This window comes from Sparus aurata, chromosome 13 (assembly GCF_900880675.1).
Source record: "Sparus aurata chromosome 13, fSpaAur1.1, whole genome shotgun sequence".
In the NCBI taxonomy this organism is placed as follows: domain Eukaryota; kingdom Metazoa; phylum Chordata; class Actinopteri; order Spariformes; family Sparidae; genus Sparus; species Sparus aurata.
In genome coordinates, this window is record NC_044199.1 from 12,658,615 (window position 1) to 12,679,166 (window position 20,552).

The 20,552-nt window shown below is 44.5% G+C and overlaps 2 protein-coding genes across 4 annotated transcripts; one reads left to right on the plus strand and one right to left on the minus strand.

Annotated features, from left to right (window-relative positions):
• The first annotated feature begins 1,474 nt into the window (after positions 1 to 1,474).
• On the plus strand, positions 1,475 to 7,383 carry rab38b (RAB38b, member of RAS oncogene family). Its single transcript, XM_030438719.1, has 3 exons — positions 1,475 to 1,842; positions 3,337 to 3,614; positions 5,777 to 7,383. The coding sequence occupies exons 1-3, from the start codon at positions 1,614 to 1,616 to the stop codon at positions 5,924 to 5,926; spliced, it is 657 nt and encodes a 218-aa protein (XP_030294579.1). The 5' UTR covers positions 1,475 to 1,613; the 3' UTR covers positions 5,927 to 7,383.
• Positions 7,384 to 9,830: 2,447 nt separating this feature from the next.
• On the minus strand, positions 9,831 to 20,075 carry bach1b (BTB and CNC homology 1, basic leucine zipper transcription factor 1 b). Of its 3 annotated transcripts, none has more exons than XM_030439124.1 (5): positions 19,934 to 20,075; positions 18,963 to 19,212; positions 15,627 to 17,033; positions 14,141 to 14,347; positions 9,831 to 14,044 (listed from the first exon to the last, which is right to left on the minus strand). In XM_030439124.1, exons 2-5 carry the CDS (start codon positions 19,200 to 19,202, stop codon positions 13,703 to 13,705), a joined length of 2,196 nt encoding a protein of 731 aa, XP_030294984.1. In that variant the 5' UTR covers positions 19,203 to 19,212; positions 19,934 to 20,075; the 3' UTR covers positions 9,831 to 13,702. The 3 variants fall into 3 exon arrangements, with proteins under 3 accessions (XP_030294984.1, XP_030294985.1, XP_030294983.1); XM_030439125.1 differs by lacking the exon at positions 19,934 to 20,075 and adding an exon at positions 19,331 to 19,482; XM_030439123.1 differs by lacking the exon at positions 19,934 to 20,075 and adding an exon at positions 19,326 to 19,482.
• Between the last annotated feature and the right edge of the window lie 477 nt (positions 20,076 to 20,552).

The following is a 20,552-nucleotide window of genomic DNA, read 5'->3' on the forward strand; positions in this document are numbered from 1 at the left end:
TGGCAGATAACACCAGGTCTGGAGTCTTGCTGAGGCAAGGGCTTTGCTGATTGACATCGGTCTGTGTTCCCTGGTTTAACTTGGAAAAAAGGTCATCCTGATGTCCCAGCAGACATGCTCCATGGAGCGGGCCCTCGTGACTCAAGCAGACGCATCCGCTCTCTATGTTGTTAAATTTGGCTTAATTTAATATGATAGCATATCCAATGATCCAATTACGGCCCAAACCGGAGAAAGATATCTTACTCTGATTAGGAGTTGCTGTTTATGTTACATTAATATTCTATGGATCATAATCTGATTGAGAGCTGAAGACAGTCCAATAGCGTTTTCCAGCAGTATTCAACCTCAAACCAACTTTCTTTTTTTTTTTTTAAATTGTGCTGTGAATTATTCTTAGGGCTCGTGTTTGTCTCTGTAATCACTCAACAATAAAACTTTTTAATGCATACTCTTGAAAGACTGTAAATGTGCAAACATTCAGAGGAGGACACAGCACTCTGCAGAGGACGGCCTGTGCCTGAACTATCGTACAGTAAACCAGAGAACACTTTCAGTGACGAAACAGTGGAGAGGACTTAATGAACTGTCTCAGCAATGGCACGTTTGCCCTGTTTGACATGCCAGGTCCAGCGGTGGTGTATACATATGAGATGTGTCAGTAACTTGAGACCAAAGCGGGAGCGCTCTATCTGTAATTTCTGTGTGTGGATTTCGTTCTTACCTGGACATGAATGACGTTACAGAGTTTGGGTTGTTTTGTTTTGTTTTGTTAGGGTCTGATCATGTAGTTGTGTAGAAACTTTTTTTTTTTTTAGAGATTAAAATGTAGAAAAAGATGCTATAATTTATCCTTCCTAAATTCCCTGTGAGGTTTATCAGTGCACTGATGTCATTTTACACAAATAAAGTTTTGTGTTAAGCTGTAAAATAAACTACCTCCATTACAAATCTTACATTACATTACATAACAAGTGTTTGACAACCACATTGGGATCAGTGCAACAACAAAAAATGTGTGTATATCAGCCACTGATATCAGCTTTATTTTCCTTATATAGCCCATTTTAGACCCAAAAATGTGTTGGGCTCTGATAATTGTATCATAAGGCTGCATGTCAACACACATCGTAGGAGCATTCGCTCTTTGGCCAGATGTTGGAGGCAACCTGAAATAAATATGTAGCGTTTGAAACGGGATCCAAGGCCAGTGCCAGCCTCTCCTGCGTGCCACTCCATACTAACTTTACAAATTGAAGCAGGGAGGCGACTCTTGGGCAAAAAAAAACAAACCAAAACACGACAACAGTAACTTCTGTGGCAGTGTGTAACTCGAAAGACTCACCAAGTAACAGGAAGTACAGTGCAGTCAGTAGACCGTGCGCACTGCGCTGCGCCGCGCCGCGCGTCTCTGACGAGGCGAGGTCACAAGTTCCCAAGCACAGCCCCTGAGCAGATCACACACTTCCCCACTGGGAGGGCGTGCTCTTAAACCCAGCACGAAGAGAGAGAGAGAGGGAGAGAGAGAGAGAGACGCTTGGGACGAGGGAGGTTCAGACTCTGCTGCCCCTGCTCCTGTTCCTGCTGCGCCTGAGATCCGACAGGTGGAATAAATGACCAATCACTCCTCACACTCCAACGGCATGCAGGGCCTCCGGAAGGAGCACCTGTACAAGGTGCTGGTGATCGGAGACCTGGGCGTCGGGAAGACCTCCATCATCAGGCGGTACGTGCACCAGACCTACTCCACAAACTACCGGGCCACCATCGGAGTGGACTTCGCCCTGAAGGTGCTCAACTGGGACTCTGAGACTGTCCGGCTCCAGCTGTGGGACATAGCAGGTGGGACAGAGAACACAGTTTGAATGTCTGTTTTGTTTCTCGTGTAAATCATCTGCAGGGTCACATACAGCTCATTAATGGCTGAACATCTGCATCTTACATTTTTTAGTGTCAAGGAGCCCTTGTCATTGAGAAAAAGAAATAAGAAGTCCAAATGTACTTCAGCAGTATGTTTGTCATAGTTCCTGAAAAGTTGATGATTTATGCAGATAAGACTTATCTTGAAAGAGCCAAGAGAGCATGACTCTTGTAAAATTATGAAACACTCACAGCTCAAAGATGCACTGTCACCGTGGAGAGCTGATATCTGACAGGAACAGTATTCTCTCTTCTCTCTCTCTCTCTCACACACACACACACACACACACACACACACACCCACACACACACACACACACACACACACACACAGTCATTCAGTCACTCATCCAAGGTATGGTGCTGCATCATGTGAGTACGCCCATGTGAGGGAGATTTAAAGGCCGATCACAGGAGTGTCTTTGTAACCTAAATAAAAACAAAACACAATTACTGCTGCGGGGCACATGCTTTCGAGATGTTCATTTGGATTCATCAAATGAGATTAGGAGTGTGTTTTGGTCTTGTCTGCCTGCCTGCCTGCCTGAAAAAAGGAGTAGATTAATGGGGCGGCTATCTGCTCCAACATGCCGTTAAGATTGCCCCGTCATTTTGATTGAATGACTGCGCGTCAGGTGACAAGCGCGACATGTGTGCGTATGTCTGGTCACAACACTGCAAATGAGAGGTGATGAAATTCATCCCCAACAGTCTCTGGCCCAAAAAAGGAGGAAGTTCTCAACCTATGTCCAGTCATTTATTTTTTTTTTTTTTCCATTTCCTCTTACTCATAAGGCTCAAGGGGCAGCACTGTCCCTGTTCATATTTATCAGCCATGTAAACTGTTCTGCTGAGAAGGCAGTGTATGTAAAACAAAGCAGGATGTGCACGCCTACGCTCTCGGGCTTGGGCCAGCAAGTGTTCACATCAGACGGCAGAACACACTCACCCCCGGGGTGACAGCTGTAGTAACCTGCTCTGCAAGCCCCCAAGGTCAATTCCCTGAAAATACACAAGCATTGATGAATACACACAGGCATACCTGCACACAGACATTTCACATGGCTGTATTCTAATACAGGGTTACAGTCTAGGTCGAAGTTTATATTTCATTGCAGGTGGGGGCAAAATACAGATTTGATTTGCGTAAGTGGGCCCATTATCAGCGGGAACAGCAGTCGCATTGACCGTCTGGTTAAGTGCAACGTGACAGTAAGTCCACAGGAATGTGCTGTTTCATAGGAATGCAGGCACCGCTAACTGCAATCCTAATGCCAGCCGTATTAGTTGTTTTCCAGCAAAAAAAAAAAAAAAAAAATGCAGGAAAACAATGAGAATCTCTCGTCAGACTGGTGGCTGCGAACAACAACTAATGAATTGTGTGTGTGTGTGTGTGTGTGTGTGTGTTCATCACAGGTCAGGAACGTTTTGGAAACATGACACGAGTGTACTACCGGGAAGCCATGGGAGCCTTCATAGTGTTCGACGTGACGCGGCACACGACCTTTGAGGCCGTCATCAAGTGGAAAGAGGACCTGGACTCTAAGCTGATGCTGGCCGACGGACAGAGCATCGCCACCGTGCTGCTGGCTAACAAGTGTGACCAGGGCAGGGAGCTGACCAGCAACGGCATCAAAATGGACCAGTTCTGCAAGGACCACGGCTTCGTCGGGTGGTTCGAGACCTCCGCTAAGGTGAGAGCGAATCACGGTTGAAGTGTCCTTATCTGTCAGCCGTTTGCTATGTTCGAAATGAAAGTCAAAATTATAAATTTTGACGGGAAGTCAGGACATTTCCTGTCACGTTTGTCTGCGACAGAGCCAAGTTTCTATTACAAGATCCCGAAGCATCCCCAGTCTTGTTTGTGGTGACCAAAACAGGTCTTTTAGGGCCAAAATTTCCCAACCCCAACCCGAGCCGAGTAGTTTTGGTGCCTAAACCGAACAACAGGGTAACCACAGCATTGTCGCAATATCAAATTGAACCTAGTGAAAGTTGCAACGTAAGGAAATTTAAAGCTTTAACAAATCCGTGATCTGGCAATCGATCCCACTCTCAAAGAAAACAATTAGCTTAGCTTAGCATAATGACTGGAAATAACGGGATAATAGCTAGGCCCGCTCTGTGTAAAAGTAGCAAACTGTGTCTAGCAGCACCTCTAATTCTTACTTTCATCTATTTTGTTTCATCTGTACCAAACCGGTGAGCTTTAGAGGTGCTGGTAACTGGAAATGCGTCCCCTCAGACGAAGCTAGTCGAGCTGCTTCCATCCGTTTTCCTACTTTTATGCGGACATGAGAGCAATACTCCATCTTCCCCCGTCACTCTCTGCAAGAATGTGAATAAGCCCATTTCCCAAAATGTTGAAATATTGCTTTTAGTATCAGCATTAGAATGAATGGGCCTTGGCAGTGAGTGGCTAACACACTTAGTGGAGATCATCTCCCACTCAGGTCAGTTCAGTCAGCGCAAAAACATCCCCACAGAGCCAACTGGAATTTCATATCCTCGTGGAAAGAGGCTCGGCGAGTTAAATTCACAAAGCAGGGTCAGAACATGTTATTGAAGTGAAAAGTTAAAAGTATTGGAGTGTTGCTCAGTGCTTTTTTTATTTTTTTTTCCTTGACTGGTGTTCAAAAGCTCCATCTTTCAGGGAGTCCTTCCAATCAGAATAAAAGTTGTTTAATTAGTTTCTTTCCTTGAGTGGATTCAGAGTTATACAGAAACTATTTGTCTTTGTCACATATATATTTAGTGAATATATGTCTTTGAAGCTTCATCAGACTTTTATTGATTGATATGTGATTTTTCTTACAGCAGTTATTTGGTTTTTAATGTACAGATTGTGTTCGTTGCCAAATGATAATCATTTACATAACCTAAAAAAGGCAGTACTTATACACAGCTGTAAATTCTGCAAAAGTTGTCTCCATTCACACATCCTCTGTTGACACTCCTGTGTCGCGGCAGCGTTAAGTGCGCTGCCATTCCTGTGGCGTCAAGGCTCAACATTCTGAGAGGTCAAAGGTTAGAAGGCGCAGGTTCAGACAGAGGCGTCTGAGGTGGGCTAGGCAAACAGACATGCACACCCCGCTTTTGGTAGCGGTTGAAAAATGTTCACAGCGTTCAAAAGAAGTAGTTTCAGACACATTGAAGTGTACGTGGTGTGGTTCACACGAAGGCGGTAGCACGCTCGTTAGCCTCATTTTGAAGATGCTGTAGGTCAGAGATTCGCCAAGGTTTGATGCCTGAGTGCCAATTTAGGGAGCATGTGAGGAGCACCGCACGGGAAAGGGCAAGCCGTTTGATTTGCGATTTGTCTCGTAATGATGTTGCAAAATGTTTTCCAGTTTGCAAATAAGGTGGATCATTTCATCTGTCCCCAGATACCGATGAGGTCCCACTAGTTGCCACGCAACCGGCAGCGTTCTATAATTTGTCATTCCTAACCTGACGGAAGCTTTTTCAGGTGTATCAAATGTAGACTGCAGAAACTGAATGTATTGAAATCGACCTCGGGTGATTAAGATGCGACTGACTAATGCATGCATTTCATGTGATGCTTGGGGGTCACGCAAAATGCACCTTAGGGCCACACTTTGAGAAACCGTGATGGCGGTCGACCACTGTTAATGCACAGGATGTCTGCTGATGTCAAGGTTAATTAAGCTGGAACATCCTGTGCTGTAGAAGCTTAGCTAACTATTCCAAACAGAATCCGTTAAAAACATTTTTTTTTACGATGATGATGATCTATAAGCTATATCACAAAAAGTTATTACATAGATAATGAAACTGTATCTGTAAAAACAAATTATAGAGGCATAATTCACCACAGTTTCCCTCTCTCCTTCAGGACAATCTAAACATCTGTGAAGCTGCGAACTTCCTGGTCAAGCACATCATGGCCACAGAGAACGACATCCTGAAAAGTGTGGTACCGGACACCATCTCACCCCAGCTCGACTCCAACAGGCAGATGAGCTGCTCAGGCTGCTTCAAATAATGAAAGGAGACGAGCGATTGGCGGGGGACTGAACAGATTGGACACATACTAGGACAAAGACGAACACGCGGTACAGTTTGGCTTCTTCAGCCCGAAAAAAAACAGTATCGAGGATTTTCAGTTTGCTGCGTGTTTTGTATGCTCGGAGCTCAGCTACAAGCAAACTTCCGAGCTTGCAGACTGAAATCCCCTGGAGCCAGAAGTTGCACATTTATTTAACAAGAGTTTTGGTAACTTTGGTAATGCATAATTATTTTAGGTACCAAACCGCCAACCCTGTCATTATTACATTCTCCTCTGACAGCGGTTCACCAAACTGCCTGACCAAACTGAACAGAAGGACTGAATGCTCCCCGCGTGCTTGATGCAACACACCCGAGGGTGCGCGGTAACGACAGTGCGAAAACGGGAGTCTTGCCTCTTCTTCATCGTCTCAAGGAAGTGACTGTGTTGCCGTTCTCCGTCTGTTTACCTTCACCTCCACATTCACTTACTGAGAAAAAAAAGAAAAAAACAGTGTGGGGTGCGCACAGGCTTCTGTGAGTCTGCAGAGCCAAAGACAGCAGTATTGACCACTGTCAGCGGATCCCAGATTTGCTATTGTGTAATTATGTACATTTTGCACATGCCCTGGCTTTTTATTATGATTTTAATTTATTTACAGTATGCTTTTACGACTGTCATGCTGGCTAATGTATTGTGTTATTCTGCTTAAAACCTTTCCTACAGCTCATTTGTGTCAGATTTTTTTTTTTTATTATTATTTGGCCGATTTTAAGCGACAGCGCTTCCCACCCGCTGTCTTGTCGATGGGTTGACTGGATGACACGGGAGCGTCACCTGGGCCCTCGGGCTACAAAGGGCCTGTCTCTGCCTTTACCGCAGCTCACATTCACCCCCGCATCACCCCCCTTTTTTTTGATCCGCACCCTCGACACCTCTGCAGCACATTAACCACGCACCCGTGCACCGCTTTCATTGTTGCCGGTCTACACACTCCATTGTTCATTTGTGTCGACTTCAAAACGACAAATGAATCTTCTCTTAAGTAAATGTCTCGCGTGGGCTCCCTCCCTGTCACATTCCCTGAGCCAGTTCGTGACAAAGGCTTGTCAGACATGTTTGCTCATTTAAGAGTGTTGGTGCTGTTCCTGGAACATCATACTTAATGTTGTTCCAGGAGCAATCTAGAGCTAAGGCATTGTGGCTGAGCGGGTTAGGTAGAGGACTCTAACTCAGGCGACCAGGGTTTGTATTCTGGCCGGAGCATATTGTACTGCTCACTTTTACACTAATTTCACTCATTGTTTTCCATTTCTCTTTCAGCTTTATGTTGCTGTTTTGTAAGGTTTAGGGAAAAAGTTTAGACCAGAGGAAAACAATTTTGGTTAGGTTTAGGAAAAACTTGATTTGTATTAAAATGGACCCTTTCGCAGCATTAAACGTGGATAACCTCTCTTGTGTGCATGTTGTCTGCTCTCTTTCAAGTCATGACATTAAAAAAACCCCACATCATATAGTGTGTCAGGGTACAGAACAATTGGCTACTTTCTAAAGCCGTCACAAATTAGCCTACAGTAGTAGCTGTTAAATTACCCGTGTAGAGGCAATTCTGAGACTGGTGGCTACAGTGACTCACCGTTGCCTCTTGAAGTACAAAGTGCCATCACGACAGGACGTTGCCGAAGCTAGCCATCGAGACTTCTCTTCAACGTAAAACAGACATCTTTGACATTAAATCAAAACTGTTATTTAATCAAATTCTCTTGATAGTTTCAAGTTAACATTCTCACATATATAGCTCCTTGAATGTATAAATGGTAGTCTCTCTGCCTAAAGCGTTCTTTCATAATGACAAAATGTGTATCCAAGTGATTTCTGCCTTTTTCTTATCCTTTTTTTTTTTTGAATCTGGCAAATGAGTGAATGTCAGTCATTTGTCCTCATCGGAAGGGAAAACGGTGTTGATTGTCTGAATATAAACTGGACACTCCAATGAGTTCACTTGCCAAAGACGAACTCTCTGTATCCATGGTAACTAGATCAAGTCTTTCTTATGGGTATCCTCTAACGTCTTTGTGAAGCTATTTCTTGCTGTACTCACGACCGTACAGACACACACGCGCGAGCGCGCGGCGCAGACACACACTTCCAAACACACACAGATTTTCTTTCCATCCTCCGTGTCCCTGTTGCTTTTTTTACCACATCTTGTCCTCTCCCACTCTGCTCCATTCTCCATGATTGTTTCTTCGGCTGAAAACGATTCCCTGTCCTCTCTCGACACGGATTGCTTTTTACATGTCCCCGGCCCCTCTTTTTCTCTCGTTCTTTGATTCACACGCAGCGCATTATATAAACCGTGTGCAGGCTTTCTGCTGCACACCCCCAGATTCTGTGTTTCTATTGATCTTCCAGCAAGTTGACTCTGGTTGCACGCATGTGAAGTTGTTGTCCTTTTTTTATTATTTTTTTTATTCCTCGGTGTCTTCTTTGAAAGCCAAGGTAGCTGGGACCCACCGTCGCAGGTGCTCGAAAAATGTCTTTCATAAAGTTTATTTGAATCCCTGAGTGTAAAATGCAGCAAGAGCCAAGTAAAGTCAGCGCTTTGATAGGCGTGTCACGTTGTTTCCTGTGGGTCGCTGTCGGGCCGTGTTTGTGCTCCCGATCACAACAGTGTCATGTGCTGCTGTGTGATTACTCTACAGGGCCTGATGGGAACAATGCAATTACAATTTCACAGCATTTGTCCGGCTCATCATGAGGGGGAGGGGGGTGCGTGACGTCATGCCCCATGTGACATCAGCATGGTGTCACACTACGAATGTTTGAACTGATCTGAACTCACTCACGCATCCTCAGGCCTGTCTGTGTGGGATAACGCTCTGTGGGAAAATGTTTCGCGTTTCGTCGCATCTTTAGTCCATCATTTAATGCAAAGAATTAAAAACTACTTACCTTTTCTTTTTAATGTGTCCCTGAAGTACACTGATGCTATTTAACCTTTAACCTGGATACAATAAAAAACAACATTTTACAGCCTCATGATCACTGTTACGCATTTGTAAAGCTTCACAAATCACTGTAAGAGATAGTGAATCAGCTTCCAAATGTCATTAGCTCATTCTCTTGTAGTGTGTGTGTGTGTGTGTGTGTGTGTGTGTGTGTGTGTGTTTGGCTGATCCAGGACTCTCAGGTTCTCATTAGGGAGCCACATGACTGCGTGGATTATTCTCTGCCTGAGGGATTAGATTTGGTCTTCTGCTCTCGGCTCACGTTAAGACATCACCACCAACACCACCACCGTCAAATGATCCAAAGGCGCTCCGTAACTCTCTGGAAGGGGTTCGTCACCTGAAATTCATCAAGATATCTAAAAAGAAAAAACATAAAATAGCCAAATGAGGCGCATGGTCTAAGAAACTCGTGCAACTTCAGTGATGTTTCTTGTGATGTTGATGGAGTCGTGGGAGTGGGTGGTGTAATTACATTTCGGAAGATGTGGTTAGAAATAAAACGATACAATTAAACTTCATTTTCGAGGAAGACTCAGCGAAGTTATGGTCTGTTAACTCCCCCCTATGACAACAGCTGGCACAGATCTAACTACTCGTTACTGTGATTGTGAGCCCAACATATTGTGTTCGCTGTAGTTCTCAGGCTCTGCCAGAGAACCACCTACAGAAAAAAAAACACCCACAGACTCTCTCTCTCTCTCTCTTCTCTTCAGAGATAAAGAGGGAGAGGGAGAGAGATGGAGACGGGGGAGAAGAAGAAGGTATGAGGTGGTGGGAAAAGCGATGCTTGAATCTGACATCGACAAAAGGTGACGGACACCTCATCAGGAGCGCGTGCAGGTAAACACAGGAAGGAGACGCATTAAACGGGTCACATTCAGCCAACCTTAATGTAATAATTATATTTCCCAGACAGACTTTCACACAGATTATAAACAATGACTCCCCGAGAGGTCCTGTGGGAAGTTACATAATTCAGCCACCAAGAACTCAAGATGACAGAGGAGAGGCTTGATCAGATCGAGCCTCACTCGACCCTGATCTCGCCGTCAGTGATTGCTCATGTGGTGCCATCTGTTGTCAAATTGGTAACATCGCAGGCATTTTTTCATTCACTTTAAAGAGACAGTTCACCCCAAAAATCCAAAAAGCACATATTTTTTCCTCGTACTTGCAGTGCTGCTTATTCATCGAGATTGTTTCGGTCCCTATCATAGCATTCATTTCAGCGCCAGGAAAATAAAGGCTTGGACACTGACACTATTTCTTATCCACCGGTAACATCTGATGATGGATTTTGCCCTCTCATGTTATTTAACTGTACTTCATATGTTTTTTTGCGATATGTACCTGTTGTCATTATTATTATTGTTATTTATTTTAGGATGCCCATCAGGCGAAGGGACTGCCAATGAAAACTGGCACTTTGGTGAACTCGGAAGCATTTACATGTGTTTCTTTTTTTATAAATAAGGAATTAAAGACTCCACGTTTTAGAGAAATCGGTTGTAGAGATGTCTGCCCATGGATTAATAGCACTACAAGTAAGAGGAAAATGAATTTTTGATTTGGGGGTGAACTGGCCCTTTAAAGTAAACTCCTGGATCAAGTAGTGAATTGTGATTGATGGGAAACAGCCTCCCCTTCTGCGAACTTCTCCTTTATTTCGAATCACACTTATGGAACTTTTATGGCCTTATAAGGTGACAAAGCGTCACCAGTAGTGACTCACACAAGCCCTTTTCATTTTCACACAGGCGCCGATGTGGAGAACCGGCTCGTGATTCCCGCACTGACAGGGCAGGGTGAACGGGGCCATAATGTGTCTTATTTCTACAGAAAAACCACGAAGACAAGCCTTCCTGGATGTCCATGCAGAAAACACACACACACACACACACACACACACGTTGAAGTGCGTTCACTCGGAAATGACAGGATTTGAAACTTAATGACAGCCTGTGAACGCCGACACATGCCTTCCCAGGCTTTCACCTCCTCTATTAGGCTGATTTTTTCATCTGCGAGCCCTGGGACCTGGGAGAGTCTTGGTTCCCACCCTCTCGAGACAAATTAAATCTATTAGGCCACGTTGATCTTCCTTTAATACTGTCTTTTACGACGGGTACCCGAACAGCCAATTGAGAACAGCCAACACCGCTGTGATTTACAGATATTGGTGCAGTTTTGTGATCATGTGGGGGGGGGGGGAGAGAGTATTGTGCCATGTTTGCTCACATAAAGGGAAACTGACATCAGTCCATGCTAAGTAAAATAGCCCCCAGACAGAGAGAGGAGGAGAGAATAAAGAGAGAAACTCAGGAAAGTAAATTAAAAAGTAACAGAGGTGAGTGAGAGAGAGAGAGGGAGAGTGAATGAGCGCGGTATTAAATCATTAATATATCTGTGCAGGTTGAAAGATGAGCCATCTGAAGACATCACAAGCTCGGCCATTCATCACTCACACCGAACAGATTTTTTTTTTTTTTTTTACATCTCATTAACCTCACTGATGGTTTTTCAATAACACTTTGGAGAAATGTTCTTTTGTTGTTGTTGTTTTTAATGTTGATCGTTTTTTTTTTGTTTCACTCGTGCTTAAAAAAAAAAAAAAGAATCCATTCGGACACTCAGGTCTCAGAAAGATACAGTGATTTATCTGCAAGAAACACAGGAGAGGAGCAGCTTGTGCCACATAGACTGTCGACTGTGCACACGTTGCCACTAGAGGGCGATAAGCACCAGTGTTATCATACTGAAGTTGGTTCTGTGTGAGGGGGAAAAAAAAACAAAAACATAAAAACATTCTTCTGTCATTAGCCATCACAAGACCGTCCTCAATAATACGACACGGTTACACAAGCATTTCCTTTTCATAAAGATCAACGTATGAGGGATTTTGGAATGATGTACTTACATCGTCGTTCATTTCATATCACACACGAGCAGCTGCCCTGTGAGGATGATTATCGTGAGTGAAAATAAATCTATAAAAATATATGCACGCGTATAATACAGTGACACTCGATCATGAGGAATCGGAGGGGTGGGGGGGGAAGCTGTAAAGCCGTCCTGAGTGTTGAATACCTACTTTAAGCAGGGAGGAAAAATAGGCGAAAGGTGAAAGTCGACAAAAGAAATGGAGTTCACAAAAAAAACAGATAGAAATAATTGTGCTGTTGTTAGTACATGAGACATAAAAAAAATATATATATACATAAATCTTCTTGTACTGCATCAATCAATGAGTTATTGCTTCACTTGACCCTTGACGGTGATTTAGATAAGGGCGCCGAAGATAAGGAGGCTGGGAGTTACGCACAATATTAGCATCTAATTAAAATCCACCGACTGCCATAAAACAAGGACAGACACATGACGCACGACTCGTGTGACACAGCGTTGAGGCAGCTTTTCTTCTAAACATGTACTTTGCTAGTTTGCCATTTCTTTAAAGTCCCCCTCCAGTTGAATTTTTTTTTTCTGCAGTTGAATTTTTAAGCTTCGGTGTGGAGAGTGACGTATGTATGGAGTCTGACACTTGAGTGAGTTTTCCACATTGGTTTGCTCAAAGTGCACATTTCCTCCGCGCTCACTGTATATCTGATTTTACGAGTATAATTTGTGACATCACAAAAAGGTTGGGAAGCCAAACCTGGTCCGATATTCAGAATACACAAGTGTGATACGGCAACGTGAAGCCTCCAGTGCACCCACACCGAGGATGGACTTCGTGGTGAAACAGGAGACCTCTTGTCTCAAGCAGTTAGACGTTGGGAAATGAAAAATAATCACATATTCATAGATTCTTGAATTTTAAATGAGGGAGAGGGAGCAGAGGTCATCTGGAGGATTTTAACAGGATGATTAGACTTTTTTTTTCTGGAAAAATCATATCAGACTCAAATTATTAATAAAAGAAGAGATTCTTTTTTTATATATATAGAAACATCCTCAAACAACTCTGGAGGGGATCTTTAAATGTACTGAGGTCAAACGTGTGAGGTCTGTTTTAAGAGATTCAAGGCGAAGGCTCTGAGAGGTGTGTGCAGCCTAGAAGAGCTGTGTCACTGTGGTCAGCTGACCACAATGACAGCCAGACACACGACCAGAGGGTAAACAATGACACACTACGCCGAGCCCATTTGTTGACTTGTCTGGCTTTGGTGGAAAAAAAAATTCTGCTTTGTGTTGCTTAACGCACAGAGAGCGCAGAACCAACGCTGCGTGCAAGAGGTATGCTGAATGGTCCTATTAGCACCTGAGGACCTGGTTGTATCAAACTGTATCTAAGTGATTTTTGTTGAACCACTAAAGCACATATGTACAGCACAATAATGAGAGTGTTATCCTGAGGTAATCAAAAGACCATTGTTCCCTTTGATTTATGATTTAAGTCGCGATTGTCTCAGTGCAAAAATCTCAACATTCTCAGCTGATTTGAGGGGGGTACCTTCAGCCTTTAACTGGATCACAATCCGTTTGACGACCCGGAAAAAGGCCGTCAAAGACTTATAATTGGTGAGAAGGAATGGTTTTGACACTTGGAATACATTCCTGACCTCTCAAAAGTAACTTAAATCGAAAAGTCAAATCGAAGAGTACAGCCTTCTCATTATAAATGTTTTGTCACATCACAAGCGTGCCACTGCATTATATTGCAGCCTGCACCCAGTCCACACTCTGTGGAAATGTCCTCACATACTGTGTGATACAGGTTGGATCCTACACAGCAGCAGTATGCGTGCTGGATGTGTATCTAAAGTGAGTGTTGGCTGTCTCGTGTGAGTGTATCCCTGCTGGAGCCGGATGAAGCCTCCTCGGATGCCATGTGCTGATCGAGGGCCGCGGAGCAGGCCGAGAGCGAGGCATGGACCTGGGGTGGCAGCCCGTGCTGTGAAAGGAGAGCGTCTATGTGAGGAAACAAAGAGGACAGAGGGCAGTCTGGCGAGGTGTACTTGGCGAACACCTGGAGCTGCTCGGGCAGCAGGTTAGCTTCGTTGCAGACCCTCTGGCATAACGCAGAGACCTTGTGACATTCTTTCAACTTCAGCTGCCCCAGATGGCTCTTCTCCGTCATCAGTATCTCCCTCTCTGTCTTCTGCAACATCCGGGAAAACACTTTCTGAATAACATGCCCGCAAACAATTTAAAGTTAAGTGTACTGACTGAGAAAAAAAAAAAAAACAGTCTTTACCAGCTTGTTGATTTCACACTGCAGATTATAAATGCAGTCTAGTTTCCTCTTGCGGCACCGCTGGGCTGCGAGGCGGTTTTTGCTGCGCCGTCTCATATCGTGGACGAATTCCAGCTGTTCGCTTGTAAAGACCTGTTGCTTCAGCAGTTGCTGGAAGTCGTTTCGGCTCAGATCCACAATCCAGTCTACAGAGAACGGCAACTGCACCTGAGGACACGCAAACAGGTAAAACAGTCACAGTGAGAAACTATCTGCATCAGCGATTGAGCAGACTTAATGACAGAAGGAGCCACAATCAATGTTTTTTATACAGACTTTTCATATGATATGAACTGTATGTTTTATACTGGAGGCACTCAGGCAATAAGATCATAGGAGATACTCATTGTAAACGTGTATTTCTTGAGTCTGAACAAAATGAAACTAACGCGAGGACATCTTTCATTTAAAGGGCATTTAAAGGGCAACTCCACCAATTTTACACATTACGCTGGGTAACGTAGTTGCCAGGTATTGAAAGCAGTCCACTGGTTTCGCATCAAACTCCTATATAGACTCCTAAAGGACCGAACAAATGCTAAAAGTCAATACAGGAGAAATGGAGATATAATTTTTTTGGATGCCATGCATTCTTCTTCCTTTTTAAAACCTTGCGCCTACGTCACCCACAATGCAACTAACCACTTACTGACATCACTGGAGGCAATTTATCCAATTACATGCCACAAAAGGCTTTGTCCCACTAAAGGCAGAAGTACTCCCAAAGACTCGTGAACACACTTTCATGTGTAAAATTGTTGGAGTGACCCTTTGATTAAAAATACAACCTCCAAAAATACATGTAATGATTAAAGTCTGTGTGGAGTTTGCTGTGTATGGACAAACAAGAAAAGTGAAGTGGGGCAAAAGTCAAAAATGCATATTGAGTTCAGTCAGTCAGTTATATTTTCACCAAGCCGTTAATCATTAACTCCAGAAACGAGGAGTTAACTTTTAACAGCAGAGGTGGGTTTACACTGGACTGCTGCTGCTGCTGCCAATGTGTGGCAGGAAGTGTAAACTCAACAGTTTATTGGAAGTCTTGTAATAGTTTTTATCTTGTGTAAATAAAAGCTGCTGGTTCTCCTCTGAAACGACCGTCCCTGCTGTGTTCAGTCAGTTCGGACGTGAAGCACGAGCGCTTACTCAGTCCTGTTGTTTGTTATCGCCTGTAACCATTGGTAACCCGACAGGCTGAGTTGTCGGTTTCTGCTCAACTGGACTCTGACCTAATTAACGAGGTGCACGCACGCCGCGACACACCATCTCTACTTGTACCCGTACCTAACTCTCTTATCTAAAACAAACACGGTGCTGTAAGTTGCTGGAAGCGTGAGTTTGCTGACGCTTACTGACGCAGAGTCAATTGAGCAAGTGGGAGCCTCGCACTTAGTTGGCAGCAACAACCATACATACTGAAGACTCGAATCACAGTTCAATCGCTCACCTGTCTGGCCCTCTCTCTCGCGTAGGACTCGCTGTCCCCTTCTGTTTCTGTCCCCGAGTCTCCATCCTCGCCAGAGTTGAGGGACGACACGCCCGACTGAGACGCCCCCTCGCACTCGGACAGCTCTGCACCCTTCCATAAACACTTGTTTTGGTCCAGATCCTGTAAAAAGGGACAGCTGGTGCTCGTGGCGCTGAGGCTAGCACGGAAATTCAGCCACCCTAGGGATGTGCTCTGCGCCCGACCGCTCCCTGTATCGGAGGAGCTTCCCGCGTCGGGGTCGTGGAAGCTCGCCTGAGACGCATCTGACCCCAGCCGCTTTGCCAGGTGCTCGGCCACCTCCCCTTCCACGCTGCTCCTTTCAAGGCCTTGTCCTCCTTTTCCTCTCTCTAGCCAGCTGGAACCCCTCTCTTCATCTGCCCTTTTCCACCCAGCTTCTACCAGTTCCTCTGCCTTTTGACAAATTGATACTGGCGCTAGTACACCAGTGTCCCTTGTTTTCTTGTCCTCTGTAATGTCCATGACAAACTTCTCATGCCCCAGTGACATAGTGATTGCAAGGCCGTCACCAAAGGTCTTCAGGGGGCAATGGTGCAATATTAACCCTGATGACCCTTCCCCCAGTGCTGGGCTTGACTCTGAGGAGACTGCCTTGACACTGGATCTGTCTGAAAAGCCGATGTCCGCCTTCATTTCTATATCTCTTTCATTTGTTTCCTTCTTGACTGTATCAACGCCAGCCTCTGTTTTCTTGTCATGTATCTCAGTTTTCCATGGGCCGTCAGCCCCGCCTCTCGCCTGTCTGTCTGGATTTGAGCTTGAATTTACAGGGAATTCCAGCTCACTCTCACTCTTACTGTTGCCAGTGCTGGAGCGAGGCGAGCAGGAAAGATCACAGTCATCCCTGATTACTGTTGCTCGATTGCTCAGACCTTTCTCTGTGACACAAGTTTCCTTCCCGCAAGCCAGCCGCCTGCGATACTTTGGACACTGCATGAAATGTTCATTAGTCCCTTCAGCTACAGGTGTGGGAGTGCCTGCACCATTCTGACCTCCTACTTTGCCATTTGCTGATTTGAGACAGAGCCAAGCCACTTCCTGCTGCGACGGTGAGTCAGCGACTGGTTTGACTTCTTTCTTATCCAACAATGGCTCGCCAGAGGTGATGCTGCCATCTTCCTGAGAAGATCGCCTCTTGCATTTCTTCTTGCAGCAGGTCTTTCTCGGAAAAGAGCCCTTGCTGCTGGACAAGAACTTAGGTAAGAGGAAGTCAAAACATGCGTCGTCAAGGTCCCTGAAACCAAGAATGGAGGCAGAGTTGCGTATTTCTAGGACGTTGTCTTTCCCGAAGAGAAGTTTGGACGTGTAGGCAAACTTCAGCAAAGGTTCAAAGCCGGCAACTGTCACCTGTGAGAGAGCAAAAACCACATGAATTAGCACTTCCTATTCTCAGTTCAGAGGTTCCCCTTACCCACTACTTTACTTGCTTAGATTCACTGAATTCCTGAATGACTATGGCATGATGATTGTTAATCAATCTGATTTAAAGGTAGTCTTACATTGCGGCAGGGCCTAATTTCAGATTACATAAAATTCACTTTTAAAAAAGGTCTGTCCTGTGGTATTTATTGGTTTCTGACTCTTGGAAAGTGGAAAAGGCAATAAAACATTATCAAAACTACTTCATCTGAACTCTTTCATCAAATCACACACTTTTGATAACTAACTGTCGGGATATTTTTTCACATTTTCAGCACCCCTAGAGACTCTCTCCCCACTTTTAAATCCTCAAAGCAATAGGGAATAGTGTGATATCTCCTGTAAGATAATCATCCACATACAACTGTAGGCTCAGAAGTGAAAATAGAAATATTCTGACCACTAAGAAAAAGTTTTTAAAAAGATAGTAGTATTGTGCTGGCTTTGCAGTCAATACATGTAACCATCACATTTAGTTTCTGTGGCTATTGCAGTTAAAGAAGTTGTAAACTAGCACATCCTACAAATTTAAAGAATCTAGTGCAAATGAAATTTTGAAAACAAACAGAGTTTCATTCCCAGTTTGTGAAATACAGAGAATTTCAGTTGGTATTCAGAGCATAATTCTAGCCCGAAGCAACTGTATTTGAAAACCTGGTAGAATGAGAGTCAGCAATCGAACTGATTCACCAGAATCACTTCACGTATAATAGCCATATTGCATGGGAAAACTGAAAGGAAGACATCTTCCTCTGGAAAGACCACACCATCTTTTTAGCAGCTGAGACAGGTGGTATTGTTTTCACTTTGTGAGTCTGTGTGTGTGTGTCTTTGTGTTATGATGCCTCTCTTTCCCAGGCTAGATTTTTGTTTTGTAATTTAAAGGTGTGTAGATTTGAAAAAATGAAGATGGAGGGGTGCCCCAGTAGCTCAGTTGGTGGAGCGTCTGCCCCATGTAAGGAGGCTGTGTCCTCGCTGCTGTGGCCCAAGGTTCAAAACCAGCCTGCAGCATATCATCCCCCCTCAACTGTCCTGTCTAATAAAGCCATGAAATGTCAAAATAAAGCAACCAAAGAAAATGAAGGCTGAGATCAAAGATGGTTATAGTCTAAGCAGAGTGGTTGGAAGTAATGATGGGGCAACCAGCACCCCCAACATTACGCTTCTGGCCCACATCAGTTTCAAGTCACAGATCGCTGTATTCCAGTTTGAATCATTCCTGCCCACTGTAAGACATTAAGACTAAAATATCATCTTGTGACGGCATCACACCCACACCACACACGCCGGTGACAACTCTGCGCTCATGGTGCCCTAAAACACATGACGTGAGATGGCAAAACGTGCTCCTGGAGGTGTTTATTGTAGCGGAACACTACCACTGAGCACGATTTGTCCGGGGATGTTAATATTTTGTCGACGTGTCACAATCCTACAAGATATGGTCCTTAAGCTTTACAGGTGTGTAGTTGATCATCAAGACTAAGGCTGAGTTGACAGACAGGTGTGGTCTGACCTATGAGTACTGAGTACTCATGTAAAAATGTAGCAATGATGACTGAGTACTCGTGGGTCGGAATACCAAGATGTTGACGGGTGTTGCTACTGGCATGATCCTATTTCTTTCTTTCTTTCTTTCTTTCTTTCTTAATTTCCATTACAGTCTCAACTGAAATTAGGCTTTCCTTGAATGTCTCTTGGAGAACCTGAAACACTTGATTCTACAGCCAACAGTATTTTCCATCAAAACCTCTCAGTCACTTTCCATTCTCACTTCACTTTTCCATGGGATTGTTTTGTCAAAGGCTTGTGTGCATCTACTCTTTATCTGTACGCCACCCTGAGGTGGCAGCTCACCTCGTGGGGCAGGGTGATGACCGCACCATGCTGTGTGAGCGAGGAGATCCTCTGTGCGAAGTACTCGCAGCAGGAGGCGAGCACCGAGCGGTGTGCTCTGAAACTCTCGCCCTCCACCACCACGGTCACGTCACACAGCGTGTCCCGGTGGCGCTGCTCGTCCAGGCGGCGCAGCACATGGGAGGAATGCACTGTGGACTCGAATGTAAACACAGACGACCGGGGGGAAGACATGGCCATCAGGGGACACCTATATGTACACACAAACACACACACGGGCTTTAATAACTAACTATTTCCCCTTCATGAAGACACACTCTTAAAAAAAGTTATACATCAAAACTACAAGAAAAACATGCCTACCGTACAGAGCTTTATATATCCAAGTTTCTTAGAATGTCAAGGAGAGTCCCAGCTGTTGCGCACTCATGGTTATTTCTAAATGGAATGCTGTCAGACAGGGCTACGTTTCCCAGAAAGCCTTATCTCAACTCGGCCACACACTACAAACTGAGCTTGACTCAGTCATGAGGCCTGTGTGTGAGTATGTGAGAGGGAGGGAGGGAGGGAGGGAGGGACGGAGGGATGGAGAGAGAGTGTGTGTGAGTGTGTGTCGCAACAGCTCTGGGTGTAACAGATCAAGCGCTGACTCATGCACTTCATGCTGATATGGGATGAGCAAGCAGTTTTCCCGTCCAAACACCAATCCCACCCCTTGAATCCGTCTGGTGAACTCACAGGGTTTTGTTTTTTTTCCCACAGAAAATCCCCCTTTTTTTTTTTTAGGTTTCCCCCCGAACACAATTCCAGGGATCAAGGTGTGGGTTGGGAATAAAAAAAAAAAAAAAAGCCAGTGTTTCAACAGGATATTGCAACTTCAGATTTTTACAGTTGTCTGGACAGCTAATTGCAGAACGCATTCCGAGGACAACTTGAGCAAAAACAGAGTGTTAAAAAACAAGGAAACTGACCTGTGGCAAGAAGAGAGAGGCTCTGTTGCGTTACTATTTCTCCGTGGGTCCTTGTTGTCTCATAGCTCGTGGGGTTAGCGGGAAGTCTTTCTGTGTGCTCTCAGTTCAAGTCGTCTTTGTTATGTTTGTGTTTGTGTGTGTGTGTGTGTGTCAGAGAGAGAGAGAGGGAGAGAGAGAGAGAGAGAGAGAGAGAGAGAGAGAGAGAGAGAGAGAGAGCATGCCTTCCTGGCAGAGTGACAGAAAGTCAACAACTGTAAAGCAGTACCAGCGCAGTTAATACAGCTGAATGTTTATCCATTATGAATTTTAAATTCTACATCCTTTTTTGGGGGGCCTTTGAGGTGTCAGCAGCTGCTGTTATTTGCCGCGCAAGTATCCACCAAACATCCATCTGTGATCGGATGATCATAGATGCAAATTAATACTGCCAAGAAAACAGAGTAGCACTAAAATGTTGTGTAAAGTAAAAGAAACTTACAAAGCTGAAGAAGCCAGGCAGCAAAGTATCACTGCAAGGCACTGTATTTAATGTCACATGATTGCGATGAGGAAGAGAGAAGCCTGCCGGAGCGTAACTGACCAATCAGGTGACTGTTTCATAATTCCAGAATGAGCTAAT

Coding starts and splice junctions, on each gene's coding strand:
- rab38b (XM_030438719.1), top strand. CDS start 1,614: ATGACCAATCACTCCTCACACTCCAACGGCATGCAGGGCCTCCGGAAG. Junction 1,843..3,336: donor CCAGCTGTGGGACATAGCAG/GTGGGACAGAGA, acceptor TGTTCATCACAG/GTCAGGAACGTTTTGGAAAC. Junction 3,615..5,776: donor GGTTCGAGACCTCCGCTAAG/GTGAGAGCGAAT, acceptor TCTCTCCTTCAG/GACAATCTAAACATCTGTGA.
- bach1b (XM_030439124.1), bottom strand. CDS start 19,202: ATGGCCATGTCTTCCCCCCGGTCGTCTGTGTTTACATTCGAGTCCACA. Junction 14,348..15,626: donor CGAGAGAGAGGGCCAGACAG/GTGAGCGATTGA, acceptor GCGTGTCCTCAG/GTGCAGTTGCCGTTCTCTGT. Junction 14,045..14,140: donor AGTGTGAAATCAACAAGCTG/GTAAAGACTGTT, acceptor CGGATGTTGCAG/AAGACAGAGAGGGAGATACT.